At 45.4% G+C, this 21,251-nt stretch overlaps 1 protein-coding gene across 7 annotated transcripts in view; it reads left to right on the forward strand.

The window, feature by feature from the left end:
• ACTR3B (actin related protein 3B) overlaps nucleotides 1-21,251 on the forward strand; it is a 77,904-nt gene that overhangs the window by 30,736 nt on the left and 25,917 nt on the right. For 4 of the 7 annotated variants that reach the window (XM_080818381.1, XM_080818383.1, XM_080818384.1 and 1 more), the window contains 4 exons: nucleotides 5,567-5,691; nucleotides 6,338-6,448; nucleotides 17,144-17,239; nucleotides 18,781-18,888. In XM_080818381.1, coding sequence (XP_080674507.1) covers nucleotides 5,567-5,691; nucleotides 6,338-6,448; nucleotides 17,144-17,239; nucleotides 18,781-18,888 — 440 coding nt within the window. The remainder of the gene's footprint in view (nucleotides 1-5,566; nucleotides 5,692-6,337; nucleotides 6,449-17,143; nucleotides 17,240-18,780; nucleotides 18,889-21,251) is intronic. The other 3 variants (XM_080818382.1, XM_080818385.1, XM_080818386.1) reach the window with 3 other exon arrangements.

Below are 21,251 nucleotides of genomic sequence, written 5' to 3' on the forward strand. Positions count from 1 at the left end.
TGGGACTTCATCAAGATTGCCATGTCTTCTTGATAGACTGACCCTTTATTTTTTTAATGTTCTCTATCTTCTCTTTCTTTGCTATAAAATTTACTTTATCTGATCACAGTATAGCCACTCATGCTTTCTTTGATGAACACTTGTGTGGATATCTTTTTCTGTCCTTCTGCTTTTAACCTACATATATCTTTACATTCGAAGAGAGTTTTTTTGTAGACAGCATAGAATGAAGTTGGGTTTTTTAAATATACTCTGCCAATATCTGTCTTTTAATTGATGTAGTTAGACCACTTATATTTATTGTAATTATTGATTAGTCCTTTTTCTGTTTGTTCTGTTTTTTTTTTTTTCACCTAAGTTTGGGGATTATTTAAACATTTTTATAATTTTATTTTGATTGATTTTTTTTTTTTGAGTGCATCTCTTTGTGTAACTTTTTAAGTGGTTGGTGTAGCTATTACATCATCTATACCTAACTTTTCTTATTCTATTTTTTTTTTAAGATTTTTATTTATTTATTTGTCAGAGAGAGAGAGAGAGCACGAGAGCGAGCACAGGCAGACAGAGTGGCAGGCAGAGACAGAGAAGCAGGCTCCCCGCCGAGCAAGGTGCCCGATGTGGGACTCGATCCCAGGACGTTGGGATCATGACCTGAGCCAAAGGCAGCCGCTTAACCAACTGAGCCACCCAGGAGTCCCTTTTTCTTATTCTATTGATGGCAACACCTTACCAGTCTGAGTGCAAGGTCTCTTTACCTTCCTGCATCTCTAGTATAACATACATTGAGAAGGACATCAGTATTATAATTTTTGCTTTAACTGCCAAACATAATTTAGAAAAACTCAAGAGAAGAAGGAAAGTAATTATGCTTATTTTTGCTCTTTCCATTTTTCTTCCCTCCTGATGTTCCAAGATTCCTTTTATCATTTCCTCCCTGTGTAGAGAACTTTCTCGAGCCATTCTTTTAGAGTAGGTATGCTGGTGACAAAATCCTGTTAGGTTTTGTTTATCTAAGAAGGTCTTGATTTGCTCTGCTTTTTTGAGGGATATTTTTTCTGAATATAGAATTCTGAGTGGACAGTTCTCTTAGCACTTGAAAAATATACCATTTCTTTCTGGGTGCCCTGATTTCTGATGAAAATTTGTTGGAGGCTTTCAGAATTTTTTCTTTGGTCTTCATTTTTTAGAATTTTGGCTGTAATGTGTCTTGGCATGGATTTCTTTGGGTTTATTCTGTTTGGGGTTTGTTCAGTGTTGAATCTGTAGGCTTATTTCTTTTTTAGTCAAATTTGGCAGATTTTTAGCCATTATTTCTTTGAATACTTTTCCAGCCCCACCTCCTTTCTGCTCTCCTTCTGGGACTTGGAATGCAGGCGTGTTAGTGCTTTTATTATATATCCTATGTGTCCCTGAAGCCCAGTTCATTTGCTTTGTAGTCTTTTTTCTTTGTTGTTCAGATTGGGCAATTTCTATTGTTATATCTTCAAGATCAGTGATACTTTCATCTGTCCTTTTCTGCTGAATTCATCCACTGAGGTTTTTATTACAGGTATGGTGTTCCTTAGTTCCAAAATTCCATGCGGTTTTGTCTGTATTCTATCTTTGCTTTCACTTTGTGTTTCTTTGCTGAGACTTTCTTGTATCTTCCATTGTTTCAGGTGTGTTTGTAATTGCTCACTGAGGCATTGTAAGCTGGCTCCTAAAGTCTTGTTTAATAATTCTGTTATCCATGTCTTCTTGGTGTTGGCATCTGTTGGTTGTCTTTTCTCATTTCATTTGAGATCTTTCTGGTTCTTGCTATGGTGAGAGATTATTTTTATTGAAACCTGGACATTTTAGGTACTATATTCTGAGATTGTGGATCTTGTTTAAATCTGATGTTTTGGCAGGTGACTTCTGATACTGCTCCAGCAAGGAAAGGGGGAATGCCCCTTGTTAATGCCAGTTTGGGGTTGAAATTCAGTGTCTCCTCTTGGCCTTTGTTGACACTTGGTTGGGTGTTACTGCTCATTGAGGGTGGGAGGTCAGCCTTCATACTAGGTCTCAGCAGGTGATATCCTGGCTGGGAGGGACAGGGCACCTTGTTACTGCTGGTGATGGTGGAAGTCCTGATTTTCTACTAGGCCTCCTCTGAAGAAACCCCAGCATTGGAAGCAGAGGGGTGAATTGATTCTGCTGGGTGGGGTGGAAGGCCGGCCTCCCCCCCGGGCGTCTGTACCATGGTGGTGGTGGTGGTGGGGCGGGCGGTGGGGGGGGGTTTCCCATGCTGTTTGACTGGAGTCAAACAGGTATTATTTAGAAGTTTCTTCTGTTTGTTTTTGTTTGTTTGTTTTGTTTTTTCATTATCTTTTCAGACTGCCCCTTTTATCTTCTTTGGCTGGAGATAGCAGGCATTTTTTGGAGATACCTTTTTTGTTTTGAGCTCATTGGTGTTTCTGGGTTGCCAGCTTCTCCAGCACCCAATCTGGGCTATAGGAGACGAAAAGAAGACCCAGAAACTCACTGGTGTGTTGTTCCTGGGCTCCTGCAGTCCCAGCGAGTCTACCTGCTCTTCAACTTTCAGCCCATTTCTTTCGTCTGGAAGGTCCAGGGGTTCTGGCTATACTCAGTAAGAGCAACAGGAAATTCCAAGTTTAATTAGTTTTGTAGATAATATATTCATATGCTATGGAAGTTAAATGGTATAAGGAGATACATGGTGAAAAGTAACATCTCCTACTTACTTCCCCTCTTAGAGGACAGCTGTCATTTCTGGTTTCTTATAAGTCCTTCCTCAGGTATCCTGCACATACCAGCAAACACACACAGCATCTATTTTCAAACCCCTGGTGGCATTTTGCCATGTCCACTCTTTTACAAACCTCGTGTTTTGTTTTGTTTTGTTTTTTTCAAGATTTTATTTATTTATTTGACAGACAGAGATCACAAGTAGGCAGAGAGGGAAGCAGAGAGAGAGAGGGGAAAGCAGGCTCCCCGCTGAGCAGAGAGCCCAATGTGGGGCTCCATCCCAGGACCCTGGGATCATGACCTGAGCCAAAGGCAGAGGCTTTAACCCACTGAGCCACCCAGGTTCTCCACACCTCGTGTTTTTTCTCACAATGCTACGTCTTAGTGATCCTTTTAGATTCGTATGTGAAGACCTGCTTTATTCTTTTTCATGGCTTCATGATGCTCCTTGGTGTGGAGATGCCTCCTCCCTGTAAGCAGTTGGAGTGTGTCAGTGTGGACAGCATTTCCAGTTATATTCATTGTCCTTTCCTTGTCTGGGTCTTCTCTGCTTACACCCGAGTCAGGATCCGAGACTGTATGTTGCGGGGGCCTGGAGATCGTGGTCAGGACGACACGGATCCTTACTCGGGGATATGTCATATGATCTGTGGATACTCAAAGACAGTCTTGGATAGCGACTCTCAGACACATTTCTTTGTCATGTTCTAAGGACTGTGTGGACCACATCTTAAAACTCTTCACAGGCACAAACAAAAGATTTTGACTATAAGCTTTATATGCTTTTAATCTGTTTCGTGGATTCGGTTGCTTCTTATTATAATAATGGTTAATAATAGTTAAAAGAAGTATACTTTATGGTTTAAAAAATTTTTTTTCTTATTTCTGATGGTCACAAAAACATAGATCTATTGTGATTTGGGGACTGAGTATTTTGATTACCTTTTTGGGAGGGCTAAGATTTACTTTATTTTCGTTAACATTTTTGAGTGTGGAAATGTCACCTCAGTAAGTTTGGCATTTTTCTCTGTGCAAGGTGGTGATTTTTCTTTTACGTAATATGTTGCCCCCCAATTCTTGGTAAACTTGAATGATGTCGTGAGTTGCAGAATCTTTTTGCCCTTGTCTCGTCACAATTTTTTATTTTAACTTGGCAGTTTAATTCTAAATTCATGCATAATTAAGTTTGATCTTGCCCAGAGGGTAGACTCTGTCATCGTGGCACGCACTGTGAGGACCGTGTGGTGTGCTGCAAGCCCTCTTGCCAGGGGCCCTTCCAGTCCATGACGTGCGTGTCAGGTGATCCGGTGAGAGTCTGTCTGTGTGTGGCGTGGTCAGTCTTCAGAGGTGATTTTATTTGTTTCTACAGATTGTCTCAGCCAGTTAGGGAGCACCAGACCTTTCTGCCCTGTCATCAGCCTCAGGGCTCTGGACGTGCTCACCGCCTCCAACTTGGACACGCTCCTTAGGCTCTGTCCCCGGCGTGTCCTTACCACACCTGCTTCTTCAGTCCCACAGAAATCCTGTTGCTTGGATTTGTGCCACGTTTTGTAACTTGAAAGCTTTGAGTCTAAACATGGCAGTGAGTTGGAGTGAGGAAAGGAGGTGGGGAGAGTGGTTTTTGTCCTGGACGTTTCCCTTTTCACCTCTTCCCCCTGTGACTGTAAGAGATGCCTTTCTGAAAAAAAGGATTCAAATTCACTTGTGTAGCTTTGTTGCCATTCTTCATTTGTATATGGGGATACATTTGTGTATCCCCAATAATAAATTGGGGATTTCAGATAATCTGCTTTAAAAATAATTTTATATGTTTACTAATTTGTTTTGGAGTAAATTTGATGAAGATGAATTAATGGGAGCTCAGAGGGTGACCAAGGCTTAGGTCACCCTAATAATAATAATAAATTAATTTAAAAATAATTTATTTATTTATTTGAAGATTTTATTTATTTATTCATGAGAGAGAGAGAGAGAGGCAGAGGGAGAAGCAGCCTCCCCGAGGAGCCGGGAGTGATGCGGGGCTCGATCCCAGGACCCCAGAGTCATGACCTGAGCTAAAGGCAGACACTTAACCATCTGAGCCACCCAGGTGCCCGAGACTTAGGAGTTTAAATGGGAAATTGAATCTTTGGGAAGCTTCCACATTTCATTAGATATTAGATTTTGGAGTGAAGTCCTGTTTGATTATTTACTACTAAGTATACTCCCAAATACCAAGGTTAACCTCTTTTTAAAATAATAGATCATGAAGCCATTGATATTTTTACATAAAACACCTATTTGATTATTGTACTTTTCATGATGGATTTAGCCAGCAATTTCCTTATTTTTCCTTTAATGAAGTCAGTTGTTTTTCTATAATAAGATTAAAAATACATGTTTTAAATCTGATGCAGAGTTTTAGTAAGATGACTTGAGAGTGTATAGGTATTATTTTTCAGTTTTCTCTTTTGTATCATATTAGTAACTTTGTCTACTTCTATATTGTATTTTAAAATTTGGAACCTATTGATATATACTGTACTCCATGGGCATTTCATTTACTATCTCGAGGGATTTTTCCAGATGAAACTGAGAGATTTAGTGATGTAGTTTCTGTCTGATGAGCAGCAGATCAGTGAAGTTCCTTTGTGCCATTCTGGGAATAATGCTGTGACAGAAAACTTGTTTTGTATTTTAGGTACTCATTGATGGTGCCTTTTTGTGAACGCCTCAAAGCCCTAACATTGAAAATTTGCTTGTACATATATGGGGATTATAGTAGCCTTTCTTGGTCATTCAAATAAATGTGAATCGTGATGGAAATCTTCGTGCTTTTTTTTTTTTTCTTCTTTTTAAGGTATTGCCATCAGAGAGTCAGCAAAGGTAGTTGACCAAGCCCAAAGAAGGGTGTTGAGGGGAGTCGATGACCTGGACTTTTTCATAGGGGACGAGGCCATAGATAAGCCCACGTATGCCACAAAGGTGAGCTCCTGAGAGGAATGTGCTGCTTTCAGTGTGTAGCCAAGAGTGGAGCAGTGGAATGAGTAACACAAAATGAGATTATCTGGAAATTGTACTTAGGGGTTATGGGTCTATTTTTATTCTTATGTTTAAAAAGAAGGTTTTTTTGTTCTTGAGTGGGGTATTTTTGATGTGGGAAATCAAGTGAATTCACAAAACTCTGGAAGGCAGAACTGCCACAGCCTCGCTGGGCGCCCGTGGGAGCGGGGTGTGCTGCTGTGCAGTTGATTGATTAGCCTGTCAGGGAGGGGCAGTTACAGATTGATTACTAAAAAAGAAGGGACGAAAATTAAGTAGACATTTGTTCTAGGGAAAAAAAATGCTCCAGGCTGAACGGTACTGGGGCTCGTCTGCACTTTTCCGTCCTTTTCCCATTGTTGAGATGGTTCCTCGTGCTTAGCCGTGGGTGTGGGGGCACGTGAACACGGTGGGAGCCTCTCTGGGGGAGCGGGGGGGTGTGTGTCGTTTCTGGGCCCGAGTCAGCGCCAGGCCCGTGCAGGAGGCCGTAGCCCGTGCGCACCCAGTCTGCCCTGGGCCGGCGTCTTGGGGCTCTTGGTCTCACTGCCGTGAACTGAAGCTGGGTGTGTTTCGCTTTCTCTTGCCACAGTGGCCGATAAGACACGGAATTATCGAAGACTGGGATCTTATGGAAAGGTTCATGGAACAAGTGATTTTTAAGTATCTTCGAGCTGAGCCTGAAGATCACTACTTTCTGATGGTGAGTACGTGCCGCCAAGAGCGCTGCCTCCCTCAACATTCCCGGTTACGTGGATTGTGGGTTGTTTTTTTTTTTTTCCAGATTACTTAGACTTTAAACTCAAGATATTCTTCTCTGGAGAGTTTTGAATTCCTGTTAAATTTATTTGTATGAATCGGGATGCTTTTTGGGCAAGTAACAGGAGGCTCCACAAAAATGTCTCAAATCAAAGGGGCTCATTTTCTCTCAGAACATGAAGGCCAGAGCTGGGCGGTTCCTGGGCTGCTCACCTCAGGCTCTAGCGTGGCCTCCTGTGCTGGTTCCCTGCTGGCCCCAGGGTGGCTGCCCATGTGCCCCCCCCCCCCCGCCGCGCCCCGTACCAGCTCAGAGGTAGAAGCGCTTTGTAAGAATGAAGAGTCCCTTTCCCGGGAGCCTTCCCAGCAGACATGTCCCATCTGTCCCCGCTCTCCAGCAAGGGGGATGGAATTACCCTGATGGGTGTAGATTAATCACATTTCTTCCCTGGGGCTGGGCACGGGACCCTCGCTGATCGCCCGCCCCAGGAGGGCGAGTACCTGAAGTACTAAATAGGCCTCCGTCTGTAAGGAAGGCGGAGGGAGGAATGCACTGGGGTAGGAAACCGACTACGTACGTTGATAGCCCCCTGAGGTAACTTGATGACTATGATTTTTCTTTATAGCAGAGGAAACCGAGTCAAAATATTATTTTGCCAGGGTTTAAATTTTTTTTCTTTTTTTTAGCTTATTGTTTAAGTAATCTCTATACCCAACATGGGTCTTGAACTCATGACCCCTGAGATCAAGCGTCTCCTGCTCTTCCGGCTGAGCCAGCCAGGCGCCCCAGGGTTTGAATCTCGTTATAAAATAAAATGGAGCTGAGTTATGGGCCCTGATGATGGTATTTAATTGATCTTGTTCAGATAAAATAAAACATTACAAAGAAATGAGGAGAAATGTCTCTTGGTTATGGAATCTTTTCTAGTTGTTCTACTCAACATTATGTGTTTCCTTCCCTGAAATGTTCTTTTTAAGTTAAAATTAATTACATGTTCACAACACTTGCTTTAGAGAGAGCAATTGCATGTAACATAAGCTGCATATTAAAACGTACATAATTTAGCTTTGGATTGTTTCCACCCAAGTATATTGTCAAATGGTCCCAGATCTAATTATATAATTCTTCCTAATGTTAAATATGGAGTGTTCTTTAGAATTATCTGACTTAAAATGTGCTAACTCTAAGGCTAGTATGGTAGTTAGGGGAATCTATATCTTTAATGTCTATTAAAGCAAGTCCTTGAAAGTGCTCTGATCTTCCTTCTGGTCGTATCTTCGCAACCGGGAACAGCCAAGGATGCGTCCTGTGTTTTACAGGCCACCGGGAATTTTCTACGCTGTGGATCTGCAGAAGCCAGGAGACTGACCGTGTGTGTCTGCACGGCTTTGCCTTGAGAACCAAAACAAGTTCCCACCTGCCACACTTGGCATTTTTCCTCCTCTAGCCCATCACGTAACTACCTGTTGGATAGGATTTTAGGAGCAGGCGCTGTGGCCAGCTGCTCCTTCTGTCTGCCGCAGCTCGCTGGGTCAGGAGTTCTCCCCTTCACTCCACGTGCAGGAGGCCCCCAGGACATCACGACCCAGGAAGTTTCTCCTGAAAGAAATTTTTTTCCAGTTTAGCTGGCATATATGGGCCGGTGAGGCAAAACCACTTGCCAGGAAGGAATCAGACGTGTTTGAATATGGAAAAGCTGAAGTCCCTTGGCCCAAAAGGAGTCTCTGTAATGATTGTTGAGAAAAAAATCAAGTTTATTAAAGATAAGACAATATTATGTTTTGCATATTGTGCGTTGAATTCTGCATGTCTGTTCGTTGCAGGAGGGGCTTGAGGCAGTGGCGAGAATGGTAAACTTCAGGTTTATACCCTTCATCATCAGTTAATGGAACAGTTAAAGGGGAGTAAAGCAAGTATAGAGATTTATGGCCAAGTCATAGAAGTTAATTGAAGACATTTACTGAACTGCTACATCAGTAAGAGCTCACTGGTGTTCGAGAGTCTCAGAGGCCTAAACCGTAGGTCCCTCGGGTGCTCACAGAATTGTTCCTTCTGACTGCTGTGAGCAGACGCCCAAACATGCGGGCGAGGAGATTCTCTGCACAGCTCGTATTTTTCAAGAAGTTTCAGAGAGTCCCGTCGTTTTGGTCATGTGGATTGAGCAGACAGCAAACCGGAATTGTACTCTTTTCTTCAGTACTGAGTTGCCCGGAGTTCAAAATAGAATCATGTATTTTAAGGAATGGCAGTGCTTTCGAGTAGAAATTGAGTTATAACTTCCGAAGAGATTTGCAGATTTTTTGACTATGAATCAAGCGAGAACAAGCGAGTAGCATGTGCTGTCCTAGAAGGCCTGAGGATGTGGCGCTCCGGCGTCCAAGAGCAGGGCAGGTGGCCGTCCCCGCTCGAGGGAGGGGGCGAGGGGAGAGAGAATCTCCCATCCTCTGCCTTTTTCTTCTGTTCTGGTCCCACGCACACTGGTGAGAGCAGATCTCTTTACTCCGTCTACTGAATGCTAATCTCCTCCAGAAGCAGCCTCACAACACACCCAGAAGTCATATGTAACCCGCTCTCTGGGCATCCCTTAGACCAGTCAAGGTGACACGTAAAACTAACGATCGCACGTGGTATGTCCCGACTAGCGAATGATGTAGACTGTCTCTGCGTGGTCCCGTAGCCACCAGCCAGGGCAAGGGCAGAGCTGCACGTCCTCGGGTTCCCTCTGTTAGTTCCCACTGGCCATGTGCTTTCCAGATTCTGGTATATTGTCCTCTCCTCCCCCACTCTCCTTCCTTGAGGATTTATATTTTTGAAAAGGTTTCTTTATTGCTGTTATAGAGGCATATGGGAGTAGAGCAATATTAGGTACATGTGTTCATTTTGCTGTCTTTATCCAGAAATATGGATTGGTTTTTATGGTACTGATTAATTATTCATTTCTGAATCAATACCAGATGATATTTTACCATTGTTATGAACAAAAATGTTTATGCTGCTTGCATTCCTGGGATATTTTAATCGTATGCTTCAGTATTTAAAAAAATAAAAACTCGATACTTCACCTTAAGTCTTCTTATACATATTGGTTTGGGAAAGTTTTACTTAAATCGATGTGTGTTTGCTTTGGCAGCACCGACAGTAATTGTGGGAACGATACAGAGAAGATTAGCATAGCCCCTGTAGAAGGATGACATGCAAATGTGTGGAGCGTTCCATATTTAGAAAAAAAAAATAAATTTGATCTCCTAAAGGAACAGCTACTGGTAGGAAGCGTAGAAGAAATGGAGGATTGAGGAAGAAATGGATTTTTGATTATGTTGCTGAGAACTTTTGAAGATACTGCCCTTAATAATGCTGAATTTGATTCAGGAATCAGGAGAACCTAATTATACTATAGACATTCCCTTAATTGGAAATATATAGATTTTAGTATAACTTCTTCACAGGTGGTGAATTGTTTGGCAGCAAGTAATAAAAGTGTAAAAAACAGTCAGTTAAACAAGTTAGGGGTTTTATTTTTCTTCGATAGAAATAGTAGGGAGGCCAGTGCTGTTAATGACAGCTTTCTGGTGTCATTGGAGATCTCTGGGCTCTAGAATCTTTAGCATATGGCTTCTACTGTAAGGATGCCTCATGATCACAAGTTGGCTGCTGCAGCTCCAGTCGTCACATCTGCATTCCAGGAGAGAAGAGAAGTCTACTCTGCAAGTCCTAACCTTATAAGTAGCTTTCCTAGGAGCCATAATCTATCAGCTTTTGCTTCTTATCGGCCTGAACTTACTCACTTGGTCATCTCTGTCCACAAGGAAGTGTGGGAAATGCTTTTCCTCGGGGCTCGCTCCCACCTCCTGTGAGTGATGGGTGCTCTGTCAGTATGGCAGAAGGGAGAGTGGATACTGTGTATGATGTGACCGCAGGTGTGAGGACAGTGGCAAAACAAGAATTGAGTGGTTTGCAGAACCCTGGCTGGATCCTAGCTGTGTGGAGAGTGCTGTGGGCTCTGGGGAGCCCGCGGGCGAGGGAAGGGCCCAGTCGGGGTGTGCTGCTGCTCCTGTGCTATGGCTCTCCTGCTCCTCAACTCCAGTTGAGTCTCTCCGGGTGTGGACTCGGGAGACACGGTGTTGTCTTAGGCATTTCTGTGGCCCTTTGCCCACAGGCTGTGACCCAGGGCTTTGCCCCTCTGGAGAAGGTTTTCTTCCCATTCCAGAACTGTGAGTGTGACAGAACATTCGGAGACTGTCTCTGGGACTCTGCTCAGTCCTGTCACAGTAGGCGGACTGATTAACATCTGCTGTCTTCTCATGTGTTTCGGTGACGCACACTGAGTACCGTGTCCCCGGCCCTCCCCCGGCCCTTCTTGCGTGGTTTCCGTCACTCCTGTCCTAACGGCCCTGCACTCAGCTGTCCAGTGGATGCTTCCTGTCTTTTGAGCTGTTCTGGTCTCTTTAGATGTTTACTGTGTTTCCAATTTCTTGATTTTATTAGAAACAGAACAGTGCACATAGTTTCTTTATACATTTAGAGCATTTTTCCTCTAAAAAGAACTTATCGGTGTTTGATATCGGGGTCCAGAAGTGTTAATATCAAGTCTTGGGGTGCCTGGGTGGCTCCTGGGCATCTGCCTTCAGCTCAGGTCATGATCCCGGGGTCCTGGGATCAAGCCCCGTGTCGGGCTCCCTGCTCAGTGGGGAGTCTGCTTCTCCTTCTCCCTCTGTGTTCTCTCTCTGTCAGATTGCAAATAAAAACCACCGCCCTCGTCTTTAGCATACCATCTCAGGCTCTGTCTGCAGCATACAGAGGCCACTCTGTACTCCTGTCAGCATTGGTTGATACCTTTTTTGATTATTTGATGAAGTAAAAATTCAACTTGTTTTTAATTTGCATTTTTTGAGAACTTGGACCGTACACATTTTCTCCCATGTGTACTGGCTGTATTTTCTCTTGTGAATTGCTGGTTTGTGTCCTCCGCTCTTGTGCATTTTGGTGTTTTTGTTGCTTCTCTTATTGCTATGATCTCCCAAATTTTTTGTGATAAAATGTACACACTATAAAATTGATCATCTTAGCTATTTTTGAATGGACGATTTGGGGGCACAAAGTACATTCACCATGTTTTGCAGCCATCAGCACCGTCACATCCAGAACTTTTCATCTTCCCAAACTGAAACGCTGTCCCCATTAAACACGCGTCCCTGTGCCCTCCCCCAGCCCTGGCGCCCACCCTTTTACTTCCTGTGTCTGTGAATCTGACCACTCCAGGGCCCTCATGCACGGGGCTTCACACGGGATTTGTCCTTCTGTGACTGGTGTATATCTCTTAGCACGACGTCCGGGGTCATCCATGCTGTAGCAGGTGTCAGGACGTCCTTCCTTTTTAGGGCTGAGTAAGATCCCGTTGTATGCACGTCCTGTGTTGTGTTTGTTCTGTGAGCTCTTGCGTAGAACAGGAAGCTTTTGTCAGCACCAGAGTGTGTTTTTCTCAGTTGATTTTTTTCCTTTTGTAGGCTATGTTTTTTGAGCATCTATAACTTTAAATTTTCATGTAGTAAATCTATTTCCCTTTGATGTTTATACCCTGTCTTCATCCATTTGGGGTTATTTGGAACGTGATTTGACACTGAACTTGAACCCAGGGAAGATCTGGGGAGCCAGGGTTAATCTGCTCCCTGCTCCCTGCTGGCAGTGTCTTCCTGGAGGCTTACCTTTTGCTGCAGGTCACGTAGGGAACTCCTTTCGTGTGGGCAGGAAACACCCCCTGATCTGTGTGACCTATGCCCGTGCTCTCCAGACCTTCTCAACCTTTCTCTCTTGATGCTGTTCCCCTTCTACACAGTTTAAATGCCCCCCCCCTTTTTAAAAATAAACTTACTATTGAAGTGCTTGGATTCCTGTTCAAGGTGAGAAAACAGTGTGGATTTCTTTAGTTAATGTATGTTATTTCTGCTGGTCTGAATAGCATGTATGGATAATTATAGCTGAATTTCTTGACTACGTGCCCTGTGCCCAGGCTCCCCGCCTCCCAAGTATTTACATGTATTAACTCCTTTATCTCATTCCACCGACTACCTTGATGTGGGGAGGTAGTTCCTAGGCCCATTCTTCAGACTGACGGGAGGTTCCTGAAGAGAGAGGCCCTGTAGCCGATGCCGCTGGACTCCGCAGCCGCTGATCCTGTGCAGTAAAGAAAAGAAATCTGTCACAATAAACACTACCATTTGCAGTGTGAAGGGTGTGCTGGGCACTTCACGGGTCTAACAGTCCGGTGCGGGGGGCACGTTAACATAAGTCAGATGTTATTGAGTGATTTTTTAGGTCCCTAATTACAACCTGCTTTTGTGTATGACTTCATTATTTCTCTCCTGTGTTTTAAGATTGCCTTCTCTGTCCCATCCAGGGAATATATTGCTTCTAATTATGGTGATAAAACTTTCTTGTGACACTACGTTTGAGCTTGGCTCCACTCGCAGTGCCGGAGTCGAAACCGAAGAGGGCAGCTGGCGGGTCGCTAGGCTGGTTTGTTTGACGAGGTGACACGCACGCAGCGCAGAAGTCAGAAGGTGCTGGAAGTCTGTTGCCTTCTCCCCTCTGCTCTGGTCCCCAGACCCTCCTCCAAGAGGAAACCACCTTCCTCAGTTCTTAACCAGCTCGTCGTTTCTCTTTCCAGAGGGAATTGCGTGCAGGCAGATAGCTCGTCTGTAAACTCTTGTTTTAATACGAACGATAACCAAGTATACATCTTGTACGCCTTGTTTTCTTTTTATTTGAGAAAATAAAAATGGGACAGATGTGTGATGTGAAACTCACCCTCCCAGTGGTTTGAAATGTCTCGTTCGCTCGTGTTCCCGGTCACGTCGCTGCGAGCTGGGGCTCCTGTCCTGTCCTTTCTCTTTGCTTTGTCCGCGTCCGCCTGGGGAGCAGCTCCCCATCTCTCCCCACACTCCGTATTCTAGAAGGTTTTCATTACAAATCACGGACCCCGAAGATCCGTTGAGCGTGTGTATGACTCGGAGACGCCTCTCTCTTTCCTGGGGCAGCTTCTCCCCGAGGGCTTATGTCCCAGCGGCTCAGAGCCCGCTCGCTCCTCCTGACGGCCGGCGTGACTTCCGTCCTCGCTGCCCTCACGACGGCGCAGGGGTTCTCGTCCCCTCACGCGAGCGCTGCTGACGTTCGCCCTCTTTGGAGCATCTTGGTTTGGTGGCTCTCTGGCCTACGGGCTGTGACTGCATGTTGTCTCACGGTCCTACAGACAGACTTCTTTTCTTCTCAGTAGGTGCGTTTCTCACTTGGGTTTGCGGAAGCTTTTATTTATTTTTATTTTTTGAAGATTATTTATTTATTTATTTAATAGAGATCACGAGTAGGCAGAAAGGAAGGCAGAGAGAGAGAGGGAGAAGCAGGCTCCCCACCGAGCAGAGAGCCCGATGCGGGGCTCGATCCCAGGACCCTGAGATCACGACCTGAGCCAAAGGCAGAGGCTTAACCCACTGAGCCACCCAGGAGCCCCTTGCGGAAGCTTTTAGTAAACATAACTCACTTCCATGGAGCCCGTTCCGTGTGCCAGGCGCCGCCCTGCGGTTTTCTCACACCCCGTCCATCTCCCACCTCTAGTTCCCGCAGAGACAGGGGGTCGCTCTCCAGACAGTGAAAGCGAAGGCTGGGGTCTGGCCCCGCCGAGGGGACTTCAGAACCCCCTTGCGAACTCCGCCGGTCGCTGCTGCTGCTGCGGGACCAACGTGTTTGCTCTTTGAGGAGCTCTTTTACACTATGTTCAGCTTTCTCTGTTTAGTGTATCTTATTTCTGTGTTAATTTTTCTTAAAACTCTGGCTTGGTGGGGCACCTGGGTAGCTCAGTTGGTTAAGCGACTGCACTCAGCCCAGGTCATGATCCCGGGGCCCTGGAATGGAGCCCAGCAGGGAGCCTGCTTCTCCCTCCTCTCCCTACTCGTGCTGTCTCTTGCTATCTCTGTCACTGTCTCTGTCTCTCTCTCTCAACTAAAGAAATCAAATGTTAAAAAAAAGCAACTCGGCTTGGTTTTCTCTTTGCTTTGTAGCGAGTGTGTATTCTGCCTAATAATTTGGTATTTTTATTTATTTATTTATTTTTTAAGATTTTTATTTATTTGTTTGACAGACAGAGATCACAAGTAGGCAGAGAGACAGGCAGAGAGAGGAGGAAACAGGCTCCCTGCTGAGCAGAGAGCCCGATGCGGGGCCCGATCCCAGAACCCTGGGATCATGACCCGAGCCGAAGGCGGAGGCTTTAGCCCACTGAACCACCCAGGCGCCCCTAATTTGGTATTTTTAAAACATTTTTTAGCGTAACTATACATATATAGTATATCCATACAACTCTAGCTGTATGTATTTACCTGGTATTTGTTCAGGGGTGAGTAACTGGTTAGTGAGCACGTTGGTACATCTCCACGTTTTCTTACCTCCTCTTCCGTTCTTCTGCCTCCTGCTCTGCATGGGTTGCTCCCGATCACGTTCCACTATCGACATTTGTAACATGGTGTGTGCCAGTGCCTCCCGTGCCTGATCAGTCTAAAACAGTGTGTTTGAGGGGCGCCTGGGGGGCTCAGTGGGTTAAGCCTCTGCCTTCGGCTCAGGTCATGATCCCAGGGTCCTGGGCAGGGAGCCTGCTTCCTCCTCTCTCTCTCTTCCTGCCTCTCTGCCTACTTGTGATCTCTGTCTGTCAAATAAATAAATAAAATCTTTAAAAAAAAAATAAAGCAGTGTGTTTGATTCCATGACAAGAAGATATCACTGTCTTTATATGTTCTCGCTTGATACTATTTCTGCTATTTTAATTTACAACATTTGCGTGCTGTTCTGTACGTCCCAGGAAAGAGCCGTCTTTCCTTCTACCTCCTGCATGGATTAATTGCGCCTGTAAGTCTTCGGCCGTACTTGGTGCGTTCTTCTTGTTTGGCTGAACTTTATCTTCTAGTAGAGTTAATTCCTGAAGGGCTTCTCCAAGTTCTTGTACGTTTAAAGATAATTTCATTTTTGCAACAGGCTTCGTTGGCAGTGTGACCAGACGTAGAATTCTTGGGTCACGCCCTCCTGCTCAGAGGACTGTATGTATGGCCCCCTGTGTCCCAGTGTTAAATGAAGCTCTGCGTCTGCCCGGGGCGGCTGTCCTTTCCCCGCTGGACAGGTATCAGAGGGTGCAAACTGCCGTGACAAAGTACCACAGGCTGGGCGTCTTACACAACAGGCATTCGTGTTCTCACAGTGTTCGAGGCTTTCGGTGCGAGACCCCTGGTGCTGTCAAGGTCGGCTGTGGCGAGGGCTCTCTTCCTGGCTGGCAGGCGGCCGCCTTCTCGCTGTGCTCACGCGGCCTTTCCTCTGTTGATGCGGAGATGGAGAGCGCTCTCGGGTGGCTCTTTCCTTTCTCTAAAAGGCATTAGTGCTCGCGAATTAAGGTCCCACTCTTAGGCCCTCATTTGACTGTGGCCACCGCCTTAGAGGCTCCATCTCCAGGTACAGTCACTTTGGGGGTTGGGCTTCAGCGTAAGAACTTCAGGACGCAGTTCCGTCTATAATGAAGGGTAATGTGGACTTTTTTTTTTTCTTTTTTTGGCCCAAATGCCCAAAGAGTTTTTATTTATTCTTCTTTTTTCCTTTTGCAGCGTTAAATATGTGATGTATGTACGTATTTATTGACATGGAAAAATGTTCACAACATACTGCTGAATGAGAAAAAGCAGGTTTATTTATTCTTTTTATCTTTCTATAATCTTCCTATTTGATACTGATGATTATTTTAAAATGGATATTTGAATTTTTTGAGCTGTTCTTGGTCTTGACTTGTATGTATCTGCTTTGTTTTTATATCTCTCTGGGCACGTGTGTTTTGTCTGCTCTTTGTTTTTCCTATGTTCTCTCTTTCCCCTGTTGTTTTCTTCTAGTGTTTGCGGACGGCATCTGGCCGGTTTCCGTGCGCTCTTTCCTCACCTCCGCTCTTTCCTCACCTCCGAACTCGAACTCGAGTAGCTCTTCTTCCACTTGCTGTGCTCGTGACCTCAGTCTGGGCTGGGGGGCGGGGCGGAGTCTAGGTGAGGCCGCCTCTCGCCTGCACTTTCCTGGCAGCAAAGATGTTTCCTGACCTTGCCTCCTGCACTCTGAGGGCAGGTGGGGCTCCGGGCTTGGGAGGCATCTCCAGCTCTTCTGCTCAAATGGACGCTCTGGTTCCGAGCCAGGGCTGACGCTTCTGCTCCTCTGGGGAGAGCTCTGCTCTTTGCCTGGGATCAGAGTCCCTGGTGTTCCCTTTTGGTGTCCGTCTTCATGTGTCTCGGTTGAGTTTTTACTGCCCTTGGCAGCTTGCTACAGGTCTTTCCAGTTTCAGGGTATTTTAGGTGTTACGTTCTGGAGGAAAGAATTTCCTTCTCTGTAACTTGTTCTTGTTTTGGGGTGGTTAATAAAAGCAGAAATGTTTTGGGAGGTCTTTGCCATCTTAAAGCTTTTAAGACCCACGCCAGATTCCTTTAATTAATCACTGTAAATGTACTCTATCTGTAAAATTAGGGAATGGTACAGCACCCTAATTAATGTGCTTTTAGGTTAATTTTTTTATGGCTGTGATGTAATTACAGGAAGTTTGGGCAAAGGCTAAATATAGTGGGTGTTTTCTTACAGACAGAACCTCCACTGAATACGCCAGAAAACAGAGAATATCTTGCAGAAATTATGTTTGAATCATTTAACGTACCAGGACTCTACATTGCGGTTCAGGTAAAAACAAAGTTATTTTTACAGTTCCCAGCAGAGCTTAGCTGTCCACTAGTGGACAGAATGGCGATTCCAGAGGCTGTCTGCGGGAAGACTGTGAGGTGTGTCCTTCCCTTTCCCGCTCCCTTAGCGCACACCCCGACCCCACTCCCACTCGAGTTGGAACTCAAACATTGTAGAGAACGTGTTCTGTGTTTGTTTTTATGTTTACAGTATTGATACAGGATTTATCTAGCTGTTTCTACGTGCATTAAAATCTGTTGTATTTCTCTTCGGATGACAAGATCAGAAAGTAGGTGTGGGTTTTTTTTGTTTGTTTGTTTGGGTTTTTTTTGGTTCTTTCACTCCTGAGCATAATAGAGGAAAGATACTGTAGAGTTTGTTAAAAAAAGAAAATAAACAGCTTGAGAGGGTCCCCCTTATGGATTTTGGGCTCCTGTGGTTCCCTGAACCGACAACTTCCTCTGAAGCTCCTTGCTCATAGCATGGGGGTATTTGTTGGTTTGGGTGGTTATTTCTCTGCCATCCTATATAAAGGAATTGGCTGAAATTTGAGGGAATAATGGGGCAGGTGTTTCCCAAAATATTTTCTGCATCATACGAGTCCCTTTTAAGGAAAAGGAGGAGGAGTTGCATAGGAAAATAATTTGGGAGATCCCACGCGCCGTAGCCTGCTGGTGGTGAGTCACAGTGAGTAGCAGAGTAAAGGCCCTGAGAACGCCTGCGTTGAAGAAAGCTGTTCATTCCAACACTTCCAAATTTATTTAACCAGAAATCTCCTCTTCCCCAAGTTATTTACATTCCATGGAGTAGGGAGACACTTTAGGAAACACTGAACCCCAGCCAAGTGCATTGAGGCTGCCTGGAGAGGATTTTATGTAAGAACAGATTCTCAGGCTTCGTCTCAGACCAAGGTTTTCCAACCTCAGTGGTTGGACAGCAGTTCTGTGTGGTGGGGGCTGACCTGTGTGTTGCAGGGTGGTCGGCATTTCTGGCCTCTCGCCACTGGAAGAAACACCACCACCGGCCTCCTCTTCTCCAAGTGTGACAATACAAAATGGCTCTAGACATTGCAGAGATTTCCTGGGGGGCGACGTTGCCCCATCTGAGCACGGCTGCCCTAGTTCTACCGGGTCAGAGTGTCTGGGTGTGAGGCCTAGTAATCTGTTGTTGTTTTTTTTAAAACTCCACAAGTGATCTTATCACATCTGTGGACCATACTGAGAACTAGTGGCTTAGAGTTTAAAATCTTCTCACTCCATAGTGAAGTTCCTCTCTCACGGGCTTTCCTTTGTAAACGTCTGATTTATTGTATTGAAAACTTGACCCATCCAGCTTAAGTGTAGTAAATTTGTGTGTTGTGCAATTTGGAATTTGAATTTTGGAGCAGTGGGGGCTTTGGGGGGGGAGGGTGGAGGATAGGGCAGGTTTAGATTTGCTTGGAGGAGCTAAGAAAGAGCTTATCAATGAGCCTGAGAACATGCAGGCAGAACACTGGAGAAACAGTTCCCTGTGTGCTCATGGTTTCTGCGTCTTTTATCCAGGCAGTGCTGGCCTTGGCTGCATCTTGGACATCTCGACAAGTTGGTGAACGTACGTTAACAGGGATCGTCATTGACAGCGGGGACGGGGTCACTCATGCCATCCCAGTGGTAAGCAGGATAGTCAATGCTTCACTCTCTGTAGGCCTCACCTAATTTTGAGGTAAGGGAAGAAATGAAAGAGAAAACCCCTTCTGTAATTAAAATATCACATTAAAAGTCATGGCTGTACTTAGAAAAGGTAACAAGAGGTTTTAAAGCCACGTGTATGGGAAGGACAGATGTCCCTTCACCATGGCGTTGGTGGTTTTCACTTTGTAGCGGCAGATGTCCGCAGTCGGGGCGTGAGCCGCCATTCGGACTCGCTGGCCTCCGCGTGCTCCTCCCGGGGGAGCATCACCCATGGACTTTTCCCGGCTTGTGTGCGGAGCTGCTGGGTAGATGTCATCTTGGAGACGGCTTGTTGGCCTGGGGCATGACCCCTTGGAGGGTTACTGCTGTGTTCTGGGACCGGATGTGTACGGCTTTGAGCCCCTCATGCTTCAGAGGAATTATTCGAGGAATTATGTCTTGTTTTTTAAAAAATGGATTCAAGAACGAAGAAGGAGAGGTTGTACATTTTGACTTGCAGAATGCTCTGCAATGTCATTTTTTGGTTTTAATTTTTAAAACCTTAGAGAAGTGATTCCTAATTCAGGCTTCAAGAGACATCTGTAGCCTGGAATTAGAAACACCAGATTTGTCCCGTGCTACATCTGGGGGTCCCTGCTGGAGAGGGGGAAGGAGGCATGGGGCAGGCCTGGCTGATGCCTGCGGATCCTGGGCTGGGAGCACCAGGGCCCTCTCAGTGCACTTACTCTTCTGGGTCATTGTGAAGTGTTAGTGCCACTCGATGTGTAACACTGACGGGGGGATTCTGGCATTGGGCTTGTCTCTGCGGTCGTGCCCTCCAGTCTCAGTGCAGCCAAGCCCCGGGGGCAGGGGTGCCGGAGGGACTGCTGCTCGGCCCATCCGGTCTCGAGTGAGGAGAAGTAGAGAAAATAGATTTCACAGAGTGTGCAGGTCCACAGAGGAAGTGGTTTTAGACATTTTATCTATGTCTTTTTCATCAGCTTTTTTCTCATTATAGAAATTACATTTGTTGTACAAAATTTCTGTAAAACAGAAAGTAACATGACCCATAAACCTGCCCAGAGAACCACATCATACTTTCGTTGGGAGAACCTTCCCAGTTCTTTTTCTTAGGTGCACAAGGATGCATGTTTTAGGCAAAACTGGGATATTCTGTGTCTGGTTGTGTATTCTAATTGTATAATATGATCTTGAAGTTATGTTTTACATATTGGCTTGTCCCTAATATTTTTTCTCATGGTTAAATATTCTGTGAAGAAATATTTAATAGTTGCATTATAGCCCATCATGTGGGTATGGGATAACCCATTCATTTATTTTCCTGTGGTTGGACATGTAGGGGTTTTTTTTTTTAAGCCAATACTTACTTAATGCTGGTCAACTTCATTTTAGAAAATGTTACATGTAATGCATAGAATATGATAATTTAGTTTGTGAGTAGTTTGTGGTAGCTAATATTCTTGTGAGTTTGGGTTAATTTTTATTACTTTAATAATTTGTACCATCTTTTATTTCCATCTCAAAATATTTCACAAATAGCTCAGACACCGTGGAGAGACCGGTCTTTTACTTCTAGAGTTCAGGTCCATCGGAAAGCACACGAGAGGAATTTGGGCACCTATCCTTGCAGCTTAACTGCCGATGTGTCTGGTGCTGGTAACCCTTAGCTCCGACCCACCCATAAGGTGAGGTCGGTGGTCACCGCCGTCCCCCACCTCCTGTGGGCATGTGGCATAGAAGCCGGTGCTGGAATGTGGAGCCTGGAGTGTCTCCTGTCTTCGGCTGGAACTGTGGTAGGAAGCTGTCCACTCTGGCCACTAGACCCCGGAGAGCCATGGCTCCTGGGGCAACTTGTGCCCCCAGGACAGTTGGTGAGGGGCTGGGGCCGCCTGTGTGCGGCCAGCGTGTGAACTCCTGGCTTGCTTCCTGTCCGGGCCCCACAGACGTGCTTTGCCGACCAGGCACACAGCCCGCCCAGCCAGAGGGGCCCAGCTCCTGACCAGCACTGGTCTCCAGCTGCACAGGGTTAACTGACCAGAATTAGTCCTAACACGTGCAGCTCTTGGTACCATAAATGGGACCGTTTATCAAGTACAAGTACGTGCCCCAAAACAGTGCTATGTGCTTGACTTACTGTGTTTCACCAAGTCTCTGTTGTAAACTACGTGTGGGGTTTGTTTGCCTGTATTGTGGAGGAAGGTTCTGGGGCTGACACGCGTTGACAGGCTTGTGTGTGGTCACTCAGCGGACAGTCGCGGAGCCGGGATTTGCATCCAGGTTGTCTGAGTCTAATCCCCGTGTACTTAGCCAGGTTGTTGACTCCTAAATGTCAGTAGGTTCAT

Source organism: Martes martes, assembly GCF_963455335.1.
Source record: "Martes martes genome assembly, chromosome: 11".
Classification (NCBI taxonomy): Eukaryota; Metazoa; Chordata; class Mammalia; order Carnivora; family Mustelidae; genus Martes; species Martes martes.